Below are 13,906 nucleotides of genomic sequence, written 5' to 3'. Positions count from 1 at the left end.
AAACCTGTCTAATTCGGCAGCTGAACCTATCATTTATGGTCTCCCAGCCAACAAATCCATATGACTTCTCCTTTTTTTTATTATATTAAATGTGTAAGTAAAGGACATAGTTAGTTTTATGTTTATCTGCTCAATAGCCATTCCTGTTTTTAATCTTTAGATTTTAATGGATTTTAATCATATTATATGTAAGTGGTTGAGCGCTTCAGCTTGTGATGGGTGTAACATGTTTTAACATAATGTAATCCAAGTAACTCCCTGCTCTTCTGAAGAATATACCCTTAGTGGTACTAAAACCTGTCTAAAATTAAAGAAAAATTTGCACCTGATTGGGGGCTATGTACTTTATAAATTGGAAACTTACTTACAGTTGCTCCTAACGGCCATGTTCAAAGATTGTAAAGGACATACGGTACCCTAGAAGGAAACTGCACAGGGCTGCTTATTGATTAAGACATTAAATTCACATTTGGAAACAAATCTAACACATCTCTAATAATCGTGATGTGAACAGGATGCCAAAGAAAATGAATGTTCACAAAATTTGAATAAAATGTATTTTTAAGGCATAAAGAGAGATGAAATGGTTGTTAAAACAATATTCAACAAATATTCATTTTACATTCAGGATCACTGAAAAATTATATATTTATGTAAATAAACAAAATGAACAATGATTTACACTGAGACTTCCGTGACTTTGTTGAACTGCACCTACCTAATTTGTGTTGGGAAGGTTCCTTAATGCCGTCAGTTACATTCTTTTCTTCTGTTGCTTTCTGATGTTTTTCAAACCCATTATCCAGATTTGATTCATAAACAATGTCTCCCTTGGGTGTGGAAGTGCAAGGGACCATGCATTGTGTGGTAGAAGTGCGTGATGGTGAATTCTGTTTTTTTTCATGCTTAATAAATGCATCAATATCCTCAGCTGATAAAAAAATAAAATGAAAATCCAAACCAAATGAAAAAGACAGTAAATTAAAGTTTTACACTGTATAAACAAACTTAAAGAATAGTAATAATAATAAAATCTATCAGAAAACTGATTATACGCAAGCTATAGTAACTGGAGGACCGTTTTTCATGCTGGAATGAAAGTAAATAACAAAAAGCACGAAGCACACAGGAAGCTATAAAGAAAGGGTGTACTAAAGAAGAGAGATGGCCAATATTTTCCAAGATTTCTTTTTGGCCATGAAGAAATTTCTTATATGAATATTGCGTAGCTTACTTCAAACCAATAAGGTAGGCTGCACGGCACCAGCATTTGTCACTTTTGCATCAGCAAAACCTATTTGACATTGTCTAATTTTAAGCAAAACGGATAATTCAAGAATTATAAAAATTACTAAGAAGTGCAGTGACAATCAAGGTTTCCATTTTATTTTCCTTCAAATGCTACATTAACCTCTATTTCCCTTCCACTTTTGGTGCAGTTATTCAAACTGCATTTTTCTACTATTCACCTCTGTATCGGAACTTCACCCCAAATGACTATCTTAAGCAAGGATACATTATGTATTAGCAAAGTTCATTATATATCACATTGTTCTGTTAGTTTGTGATTTCACATCAATCACAGTAACCAAATTTTGGATTTCTATAATTTTTTTTAAAAAAATCAATGAAGATAATCAGAATGTGGACCAAATCGTGGCACTCTTTGTGCTCTTTCTGCTAAGTAGCACACAGAACTTGCATTCAGAAGAATGATGGTTCAAATCCGCATCCAGATTTAGGTTTTCCACGATTTCCCTAAATCACTGCAGCCAAATGCTGGGGCAGTTCCTTCGAAAGGGCATGGCCAGTTTCCTTCCCCATCCTTGCAACATTCGAAGTTTGCGCTCTGTCTCTAATGATCTTAATTGTGACAGGATGTTAAACACTAATAATTTTTTTCTTCCTGCTAACTGACTTTCACAAAGGTTCACTTCTGCTTCATATTTACTAATATTATCCACAAAACTATCTTAACAAGTTGACTGTTATGGGATCGCCACTGGTAACAGCAGAGCCTTATGCCTGATATCATGTACCTAGCAGCAGCCACAGCAGAGTCTCACACCCAAAGCCCTGGCCTGTTTTGGCAGTGCAACATCCATCACTAGGCATGTGGCAGTCAATGTGTTAAACTAGGTTTACACAATGAAATACTTCTTTTCAACTGGATCATGAGTATGGCTTTCTCCATTCTTACTTCTGAAAATGCAAAACATCTGAAATGTCATACATATCTGTTGTGACTAGCCGATCTTTTAAAGTTACGCGCGTCCTTTACATGCAGCGCTGTCTGCCAGCCATGCAGCAGCCGAGCCACCTAAGCGGCCAGCCAGCCAGCGGCCGCTAGACTTGGACTCGGTACTGATTTGAATGTTACCGTGTACACATGTCTTACTTTGTCTACTTGCTCTGTGACTTACATGTGTTGTGTCGTTTTTGAAATATATGTGTTCAACTTCACATTATAACAATATCCTTAAGCAGTCACCTGCACTAGTTAATTTCAATACTTATCTCCTTTATTCAAAGCTAAAATGAAATAAATATGACAGCAACTAAACCTTTCCCCAGGTAAACAGAGAGCTTGGTTAGCTTAATTATTTGCTTGTTTGCCATTTAGGTTATAATTGCAGTGCCTAATTAGAACCATCTGGAGGAATTGGCACTACAAATACACTCCTGGAAATTGAAATAAGAACACCGTGAATTCATTGTCCCAGGAAGGGGAAACTTTATTGACACATTCCTGGGGTCAGATATATCACATGATCACACTGACAGAACCACAGGCACATAGACACAGGCAACAGAGCATGCACAATGTCGGCACTAGTACAGTGTATATCCACCTTTCGCAGCAATGCAGGCTGCTATTCTCCCATGGAGACGATCGTAGAGATGCTGGATGTAGTCCTGTGGAACGGCTTGCCATGCCATTTCCACCTGGCGCCTCAGTTGGACCAGCGTTCGTGCTGGACATGCAGACCGCGTGAGACGACGCTTCATCCAGTCCCAAACATGCTCAATGGGGGACAGAACCGGAGATCTTGCTGGCCAGGGTAGTTGACTTACACCTTCTAGAGCACGTTGGGTGGCACGGGATACATGCGGACGTGCATTGTCCTGTTGGAACAGCAAGTTCCCTTGCCGGTCTAGGAATGGTAGAACGATGGGTTCGATGATGGTTTGGATGTACCGTGCACTATTCAGTGTCCCCTCGACGATCACCAGTGGTGTACGGCTAGTGTAGGAGATCGCTCCCCACACCATGATGCCGGGTGTTGGCCCTGTGTGCCTCGGTCGTATGCAGTCCTGATTGTGGCGCTCACCTGCACGGCGCCAAACACGCATACGACCATCATTGACACCAAGGCAGAAGCGACACTCATCGCTGAAGACGACACGTCTCCATTCGTCCCTCCATTCACGCCTGTCGCGACACCACTGGAGGCGGGCTGCACGATGTTGGGGCGTGAACAGAAGACGGCCTAACGGTGTGCGGGACCGTAGCCCAGCTTCATGGAGACGGTTGCGAATGGTCCTCGCCGATACCCCAGGAGCAACAGTGTCCCTAATTTGCTGGGAAGTGGCGGTGCGGTCCCCTACGGCACTGCGTAGGATCCTACGGTCTTGGCGTGCATCCGTGCGTCGCTGCGGTCCGGTCCCAGGTCGACGGGCACGTGCACCTTCCGCCGACCACTGGCGACAACATCGATGTACTGTGGAGACCTCACGCCCCACGTGTTGAGCAATTCGGCGGTACGTCCACCCGGCCTCCCGCATGCCCACTATACGCCCTCGCTCAAAGTCCGTCAACTGCACATACGGTTCACGTCCACGCTGTCGCGGCATGCTACCAGTGTTAAAGACTGCGATGGAGCTCCGTATGCCACGGCAAACTGGCTGACACTGACGGCGGCGGTGCACAAATGCTGCGCAGCTAGCGCCATTCGACAGCCAACACCGCGGTTCCTGGTGTGTCCGCTGTGCCGTGCGTGTGATCATTGCTTGTACAGCCCTCTCGCAGTGTCCGGAGCAAGTATGGTGGGTCTGACACACCGGTGTCAATGTGTTCTTTTTTCCATTTCCAGGAGTGTACTTTCAGCAAATCAAAAGGTCAGCATAATCAAAAGCAGACACCTAGCTAATTCTAAACCATTCAAAATGATCAGCAAGATTCACATACTTGGAGGACATACACCAGGATCATATTAATAGTAAAAATGGAAAAAAAACTTACAAAACATCAAATGACTAACAGACACAGAGTCCTTAATTTGAGAAAAGAAATAAAAGGGAATAGTCAAGCAGACAAGCCAGTTTAGATTCTCAGTCAGTGGACTGACAGCGTAAGACAAGGAGGGAAGATATATGTTCATAGTTTTGACAAGTGGAATTTAAAACTATTCTTTAATTGATTGGACAGCCCACAGATGTACTGCCAGTTCATAGTTTCCAATGAGCACAATATTTTGGTGATCAGACATGTCGCCATCATCAGGTGCACTGATGAACTGAGTTCTTGAGGGCTCGCAGCCAACTAATATCTCCTGCCACCATGAACTTCTCTTTCTGTGGCCGTGCATCAGCGGCAGCAGTCACGGAGATGCTTGCGTCAGCATCGGTGATGGCATTAATGTAAGTTCTCTGTCTGCCGTGGTCACTAGATGGTTTTGTTTGCTGAGAATCTTCTTAATTAAACTCAGTTCTTTTTCCCAAGCCTTGCTAAGATTATAGCCGCAATCTCGGTTGGTGAGATCATCCCTGGTATGAATTTCTATGGCTTCTCTAATGGTGCTATCCCAGTATTTGGAAGTGTATGCCAAGATCGTGGTACGTTCATACTTCATCGTGTGGTTCTCAGACAAACAGTGCTTTGTGACTGCTGACTTATTAGGATACATCAGCCAAGTGTGTCTCTGGTGTTCTCAGTGACAATCTTAAACAGTGCACACTGTCTGTTCCCAAAATATATCTTCCCACATTGACATGGAATCTGGTATATGCCGGCATTCTGCAAACCGAGATCATCTCTGACATTTCCCAATAATGCTTGTGTTTTATTGGCAAGGCGAAAGACAGTTTTTACTTAGTACTTCTCCAACATACGTAAGATTTTTCCCGATAGTACACCTGTGTATGTTATAAAGGCAGTGGCTCCATCTTCCCTTGTAGCTTCTTGCATCTCCAAAGGTTCTACTGTTGTGGTGGGGCTCTAGAGTGTGCCTAATCTGCCATTCTGGATACCCATTTTTTTGGAATACAGTTCTGAGGTGTTCCAGTTCCTTGGGCAGACTCTTTGCATCTGAAATGCTGCACTAGTGTTTTAAGTACCCTAGTCTTCTGTGAAGGGTGGTGGCAAGTCTCTCCAAGCAAAGGAAGGTCAGTGAGCATTTACTTCCAATACACACCGTGGCCGCAGGGTGCCATCAGCTCTTCTCTTGACCTTGACATCCAGGAATGGTAATCTTCCTTCTGCTTCAGTCTCCATAGTGAATTCGATGTTGGGATTTATGGAGTTCAAATGTGTAAGGAAGTCAAGGAGTTTGTCCCTTCCATGGGGCCAGATGATGATCTTGTCATCTACGTAAAGGAAAAAATACATGGGTTTTCATTTGGATGATGCCAGGGCTTCATCCTTGAACCACTCCGTATACAAATTCATGACCACAGGTGAGAGTAGACTGCCCATTGCAACTTCTTTTGTTTGTTCATAGTATTCTCCATTAAGCAGAAAATACATAGAAGTCAGGAAATGTGTAAAAAGGTCAGTGGTGTTCTCATCAAATTTCTGACCAATAAGCTCTAGTAACTCTCTTAGCGGTACCATGATGAATAATGAAATGATGTCAAAACTCACCATGATATCTGAGACTTTCACCCTGAGGTTGTCGAGGTGTTTTACGAAATCCGAGGTGTTTTACGAAATCCACGGAATTGTGGATTTGATGAGTGCATTTACCCACATAAAGGCTTAGTATTGCACTCATTATATCCATAATTCCATGGATTTTGTAAAATGCCTCAACAAATTTAGGATGAAAGTCTCAGATATCCTGATTAGTTGTGATGTCATTCATTATTTACTAGGGTACCTATAAGAGAGTGACTAGAGCTTATTGGTCTTAATTTGATGAGAGTACTTTCTGTTTAATGAAGAATACTCTGGACAAACAGAAGGAGTCCAACAAGCAGCCCATTCTCTCCTGTGGTTGTGAATTTGTATGTGGAGTCGTTTGAGAGTGAAGCCCTGGCATCATCAAAATGAAAACCCATGTGTTTTTTTTTCATTACATGGATAAGATGTTCATCATTTGGCCCCAATGAAGGGACAAACTCCTTGACTTCCTTAGACATATGAACTCCACACATCCCAACTTCAAATTCACTATGGAGACCGAAGCAGAATGAAGATTACCATTCCTTAACGTCATGGTCAAGAGAAGAGCTTATGGCATCTTGGGCCATAGTGAGTATTGGAAGAAAATGCAGACTGGCCTCCATTTGCATGCACCCTTCACAGAGGAATGGGGTACTAAAAATAACAGTACAGAAAGACTCTGCCCCAGAAGCTGGATCTCCACAGAACATATTCTGAAAAAATGGGTACCCAGAATGACAGATTAGACACGCTCTCTACCCTACTACAACAGTGTAACCTGTGGTGACGGAAGAAGCCATGGAGGAGGAGGCAGCCACTGCCTTTTACTGTACAGTGGTGTACTATCGGTAAAAATCTGATGCATATTGGAGAAGCACCGAGTAAAAATTGTCTTTTGCTCACTCAATATGAGCATTATTGGGAAATGTTAAAGACGATCTCAGTTTTCGGATGGCCAGCGAATACCAGATTCCGTGTCAATGTGGGAGAACATATACTGGGGACACACAGGTCTCACCATGGAAGACCATTGCAGAGAACATCAGAGGCACACTCATCTAATGTATCCCAACAAGTCAGTCAGCGGTCGCAGAGGACTGTTTGTCCAAGAATCGCACAACGGAGTACGAATGTAGCAGGATCTTGGCACAGACCTCCAAATACTGGGACAGTATCATTAGAGAGGCCATAGAAATTCATACCAGGGACGACCTCATCAACTGAGATTGTGGATATAATCTTAGCAAGGCTTGAGAAGCACCACTGAGTTTAATTAAGATGACTCTCATCAAACAAAACAATATTGTGACCAAGGTGGACAGAGAACTGAGATTAATGCCATCACAGTCACTGACACTAGCACCTCTGCCACGACAGCCAACACTGATGCTTGGCTGCAGGGGTGGACTGCAGCCAAAGCTGATGCGTGACCGCAGGCATGGACTGCGGACGGAGTGGTTCACAGGGGCAGGGGTACTAGTTGGCCACAGTCAGGAGCTCAGTTTATGAGCGCACCTAATATTGTCAATGTGTCTGATTGCTGGAATATTGAGCTCACTATGAACTGGCAGTACACCTGTGGACTGTTCGATCAACAAATACGCTGTGAGAAACTAAAGAATCACACTCTTTAGTTGTTACTTGCTTGTTAATCAGTCTTGCTGTCATTTTTTTTTCAGTTTCAGCAGCCAGTAAACAGAAGTTACATCTGTCTTAAAACTGTTAATACTCATTTTGTATATGAATTAGTGGGACTATATCAGTGACATAAATTATTGATGCAAACGAGCTGTGGTCTCTGGGAATATCAATGACAATTACAAGTGTTCGTAAGGTCTAAACAGCATGATATCTGCCTGTGAAGTAATTCTGAATCAGTTTTCAATTAATAGAGGCTAAGTATGTATCTAGACAGTTCTGGAAAAGAAAAGCAATTGTAAAACATAACACAAATTTATAAGAGTAATACTTCTGTAAATTTCACTTACATGGTACAGTATAAAAAAGACACCATAATCTTAAATGAAAATTAAATGTAAACACCTTGTAACCGATGCTTCCCTGTTATTTCTTGATCTTCAGCAACAGTCTCAAGAAGTGGCAGTGCAGAGTCTGTGCAGTAAGGTGATGAAAGTGGAACATCAGATCCACACAAAATATTTCCGCTGGCATCCAGTCGTGCATCTGAGGTTGGCGCAGAATGATTGGCTCTTGGGAGACTTCCATACCCTATAAAAACACAAGTTGTCATTATCAGCATACATTTATTTCTGTAGTCTTCTCTTTTCACTTGCATATCACTGAAATAAAGACTATAGCATGTAATGAAAAGCAAATGTATCTGCCCTTATAAAATTACCATAATTATTTGATGTTCTCATATAACCTTTTCAAAGTATTATATATAAATCTTAATTCCTAATTTCCCTTGAACAAGCTAAAATCAAAGATTATCATCACTGTATTTCCTCCACCATTGTTTCTAGTTATTCCTCTTAGTCAGGATTTGGTATATACTGTTTCATTTCATTTGCCACATTCTCATTTTTTTCCTGCCTATTTTTGGTAATATATTCTAAAGAAACAAACTTCCCCTAAGATTGAAAACCAGCTTACTGATATCAGCACCATGCTTCCCCATGGTACACTTTAAACCAATTGGCAGTTTACTTATGTTCCACCTATCGACTGCATTGGAAAATGGTTTATGATCTGTAATGGAAAACAAATGCTAGATGCTACAGTCAAGTAAAGGTTTCCACAGATCTCAAGATTGGTTCGGTTCGAACAATCCAGCACTTTATTAGGCAAGATCCTTTTGGAAGTGGTATACCCTCACTTTTGTCCAACATTTGTTGGACTGTCCAGTTATAGGGGAAACTACAGTTCAATATGAACTCTGAACCACTGCCCAACTTGTCAATTTTCACATATGCAATTCATGAAATAGACATGACAGTACACACTGAATGAATATATATATTTGCTGAATCGTAACAGATCAGTAAAGCCAATACGAAAAAGTAGCAGATGTGGGACAAATAATTCACTGCTCACATTGTACATCTCACTTGAGAATAAGAGAGACTTTGAGGCATCTAGATAACCATTTTTTCCCTCACTCCCTACATAATGGAATAAGACAAAGTATTGTTATGTACAAAGTACCTTTATCATGCACTTTACAGTACCTTATAGGATATATATGTAGATGAAGTTAACAGCATTATGATGAAAAAATGGGATTTTTTACAAAGACCTCTGTTTTCGTGAAGTGGGATCAATTTCAAAGATGACCATTTGAGTTTGGACATTTAACAGGATTTTTACTTCTCACATGAAAATATTTTTGATGGAATAAAACAACAATTTCCAATGTACTGTATTTTGCGGCGTGTAAGACACATTTTTCTCTTTGAAAAATTGCCTCTGAAATTCAGGTGTGTCTTATACTTGAGATTAATATAAAAATTTCCAGCATTGGATTTAAAATTCCCACTAGTCTTAAAAATGGCCTTATGTTCGATGCTGGAAACCTCTCTCTAGCTGGCAATGTTTAACTCAATCAGCAGCAGTAACACACTGATGTGACGAACATGAGTTGAAGATATTCATAAGCTTGCTAATACTGTCTCCCTACCACCCCGTGATCACAAAATGTGTAGCGTATGATGTGTCACTGCAGTCTACATTGCCATTGAACTTGAAGTACATTGTTGGTAACAGTACAATATTTTTGTTAGTAGTTAGTTAGTTTTGTAATGGAAAACAAATGGTATTCATATGATGCAGGCTACAAATTGAAAATAATAGCATATGCAGAAGAACGTGGAAGCAGAAGAACTGAATAAAAAAATGAGGAAGACAAAATGTGCAAATAGAGGACTGAATGCAAAATGGCTGAAACCAGAAGATGGTGTATCAAAATCGATTCAAGGACACCATCAACTGCTTATAAGCCAATGCTACAGTGGAACTTAAGACTTTAAGCATGGAGATGATTGGCGCTACAAGTTTATGAGGCATCATCAACTTAGCATCCGAACCAAAAAAAATTAAAAAAAGGTGACAAAATGCAACAACAGTATGAAGAGAAAATATTATCTATCGATTGCTTTAGTATTCAACATTGAAAGAAAAATCAGTGTGGAACTAAGCCAAGTAGCGAATATGGATGAAACTCCTCTGACATTTGATGTGCTGAGTAACAGAACTGCTGCCATGAAAGGTGCTAAAACTGGAACTATGAAAACAAGTGGACATGAAAAAATGCACTGCACTATTGTCCTTTCATGTCGTACTGACAGTACTAAACTTAATCCAATGATCATTTTCAACTGCAGAACAATGCCAAAACCTTCTGAAACACTGCCAAGTGTACATGACAAGGGTTGGATGTATGAATCTGGTATGAAATTGTGGATTAACAGGTGTGGGAGAGAAGGAAGGGTACTTTATTGAACAAGAGTTCTCTTCTTGGGCTAGATAAGTTTAGCAGTCATTTGAAAAATTCTTTGAAAGAGAAATTAAGACAAAGAGATACAGAGCTTGCTGTTATTTTGTGAGGACTTACTTCACAATTGCAACCTCTTGATGTCTCGATAAATAAAATGTTTAAAGCAGGGCTGGCCAAACGCTGCTCAGTGTGCAGATGTGCGGAAGTGCTGCACATGTGCGCACGTGTGCGACGGCGAGCGACGGCGACATCTGTTATTAGACATGTGTCCTAAATGAACGGCGGCGGCTCCACTTCCTTGTTTATGTGGTACAAGCAAGAGCGCAACATACCCAGTCTCGTTTACCCCTGGTAACCGTAACCTTAACAGAGAAGTACTGAGAAATGGCAGGTACCGTGAAAAAGCAAAGGACGGGAAATCTATGTTCTCAGTCGTTTAAAAATGACTGGGGACTGCAACTCTTTTTTGTAGCCGTTGGTGAAAACTCAGTGTTTGCTGTGCCGCCGAATAATAGGCGGCCAGTGTAAGTTTTCAATTGAAAGACATTACAATACATATCACAAAGACGAGTGTAGTGTACTCAACAGTGAAGAACGGCAACCAAAATTAAATGTCCTTAATAAAATGGATGAGACACATCAACTCGATTATCATTTCTCATGACCAGTGATAAACGTGTTTGGATTTATTCCTTTCATAATTAAATATTATTGTTTACTAACTTTTCATTATTGCCTCATTCTGCTCCATGTTACATTATTATCAGGAAAGGTGGTCAATAAACCGATTTTTCCAATGTATACTTACATTTAGCATTTTTTTTTTTTTTTTTTAATGTGTGAGGGGCTACGCTCAGCTGAAGTCGATAAAATAACATTCATCTAATTGTCGGTTATTATGCAGATTTCAGACGGAACTGATTAAAGATATAGCAATAATGGTATTGAAATAACAGGTGATCATCGAGAGGTCTGCGGTTATCATTCTGTTCAGAGGTCAGTGAGACAGAAATTATGTGGGTGTAACTGAGGGCACCGAGAATTAGTTATCGGAAACTTTGCATTAGTTTAATGTTATTTGAAATCATAAATGAGGTTCGTTGGAAGTCGCTAAGTGCTCTCGTTCTTAAATACTAGATCAAAAGCATTACGCTTATTTACGTGCCGTCAGTCAAGCTGCCTTAATAAAAACCGACGCTTGTTAACTGTATTACTTGTCTTACTGGGTTAAACTGTTAACGTAAAAGTAGACTTCTCGATGAGTAGACTGTGACAGTATTTTAAATGTTTAATACGCTAAATACATTCCCATGGTTGGCTTGCAAGCTGAAGAAAGAGCACTAGAATGCGCCGGTACAGAGTATCCCAGCAAGTGGATAAAGCGACATCTGTGCTTAGAAACATGCACTACATGAACGCTGATGGCTGCGGCGTGCATGCTGTGACCCGGAAGTTGCACATGTGCAGTAACACCGTATGTGTGCAGAATTTCTGGCCGGCCCTGGTTTAAAGTGTATATGAGAGAGGAATGGAACAAATGTAGATGGACGAAACCCAACATGAATTCACACTGAAGGGAGCTTGAAAATGACCTACAATCAAACAAATGTCTCAGTAGATAAAATAATTATGGTCTAGAGTGAGAGAAGACATTATTGCTGAATCTTTGAAGAAGGGTAGCATAAAGAAAGCTCTCGATGGCAGTGAAGACCGTCTTATATATGAAGGGGACAACAAAGAAGAAGAAAAAAGTTCAGATGACGGACTTCAGGGATTTTAAATGTCTGTTTTTATAAACTATGAATCTTTACTAGTCTCTATTTGCAATATAATAATAAAAATGGTAAAAATATTATTTTTAAAAAAAGTTACTTAAAAATTGAGGTGCGTCTTATAGTTGGTAGTGTCTTACAATCCGTAAAATGTGATAATATTTACAAAATAGTTCCTTAAAACTAAGCAAATTACATTTACTCACCCCCTTTTAACAAACTTAAGATAATGAAGACAGGATGTTTATATAACAAGTACTGACAGAAAGAAAAAAAGGTCAAGGGAGAAACACAAAAAATACTATGGCAGATATATGTTGTTGCCTGATCATTGCTAGCTTCACCATTAGAAGCAACAACAAAAACAATAACAATCAGCTGACTTCAGGTAGGATACAAGTTTCTAGGTTTTTCCATGCTTTATGATCACCAGTGATAAGTGTTCCTGTTGCTGTTTAATGTTTCCAGTGTTCTCTACCAACCTTTCATTAGGACATCCTTTCAGTCCTTGCTTATCTCGTGGATTTCAGCAAATAACTTCCTTGGCCTATCTTCCATCTACTGACCTGGCTGTGGGCCCCACCCTCCTCCGTTTCATTTCTCCTAGTAATTTACTTTATCTGTCTCTCCATTGATCACTGAGCAAACCTCAGTTTTTTTAATGATTTACACATTAGATGTTTGTCTCACTACCATAGGGGAGAGCAGGCTGCCAGAATGTGACCAAGAATTCCCTCCTTTGTACACCTGCATACTGAAGGGCAAGCAGGCAAGCCTTCGCTACCCCTATCACATTACATCACGAGAAACAACTAAAGACTGTTCACAGTTAAACCAATCTTCCACAGTGTGTTGCCTTCTAACTCAGTGGTGATGTAATGTGCAGACTTAAACAAGCAGTGTTTTTTTTCTGCAACATGCATTAGTACTAAACAGAATACAAATATTAGTTGCTAATTACACTAAAGCTAGAAACGCATGTGGCAGAATCTAAGTAAATCTCCGACCACATCTCTGCACTGCTAGACAGAAAACTGATTCTTCATCAGTTGTACCATTTTTCTGGGAAAACCACTTCTACCACCACAAGCAGTGATCACTCTTCAGTACACTTCCCACCATTTTCTGTCCAATCCCCTTTATTATGTAAGCAGACAAAATAACTTTATTGTGTTAGTGTTTTTACAGTGGAGTTATTTGCACTTTACTGAGTTGGGTACTTATTTACAGTCATTAAGCAAGTTTTTTGTTATATGTCTGTACGCAAGATTTCCACACTCCTAAACATCCCTAGGTCTACTGTTTCCAATGTGCTAGTGAAGTGGAAACGTGAAGGGTTTCGTACAGCACAAAAGCATACAGGTCGACCTCGGCTATTAACTAACAGAGACCACCAACAGTTGAAGAGGGTCATAATGTGTAATAGGCAGACATCCATCCAGACCATTACACAGGAATTCCAAACTGCATCAAGATCCACTGCAAGTACTATGACAGGCGGGTGGTGAGAAAACTTGGATTTCATGGTTGAGCAGCTGCTCATAAGCCATGCATCACACCGGTACATGCCAAACGATGCCTCACTTGGTGCAAGAAGTGTAAACACTGGATAATTGAACAGTGGGAAAACATTGTGTGGAGTGACGAATCACAGTACACAATTTGGCAGTCAGGTGGTAGGGTGTGGGTATGGAGAATGCCCGGTGAATGTCAACACATCGAGCACCTGTTCATAATGCATGGCCTGTGGCAGAGTGGTTACAATACAGTAACATCCCTGTAATAGACTGGCCT

The 13,906-nt window shown here is 40.5% G+C and overlaps 1 protein-coding gene across 2 annotated transcripts in view; it reads right to left on the bottom strand.

Annotated features, from left to right (window-relative positions):
* Positions 1–13,906, bottom strand: part of LOC126190824 (FERM domain-containing protein 5-like) — a 590,824-nt gene that overhangs the window by 17,934 nt on the left and 558,984 nt on the right. For both annotated transcript variants that reach the window (XM_049931394.1, XM_049931395.1), the window contains exons 9-10: positions 7,928–8,113; positions 719–931 (exon numbers count right to left, since the gene is read on the bottom strand). In XM_049931394.1, coding sequence (XP_049787351.1) covers positions 719–931; positions 7,928–8,113 — 399 coding nt within the window. The remainder of the gene's footprint in view (positions 1–718; positions 932–7,927; positions 8,114–13,906) is intronic.

Source organism: Schistocerca cancellata, chromosome 6 (assembly GCF_023864275.1).
Source record: "Schistocerca cancellata isolate TAMUIC-IGC-003103 chromosome 6, iqSchCanc2.1, whole genome shotgun sequence".
Classification (NCBI taxonomy): Eukaryota; Metazoa; Arthropoda; class Insecta; order Orthoptera; family Acrididae; genus Schistocerca; species Schistocerca cancellata.
The sequence above is the reverse complement of the archived record's forward strand: the minus strand, read 5'-3'. Positions and strand labels throughout refer to the sequence as shown.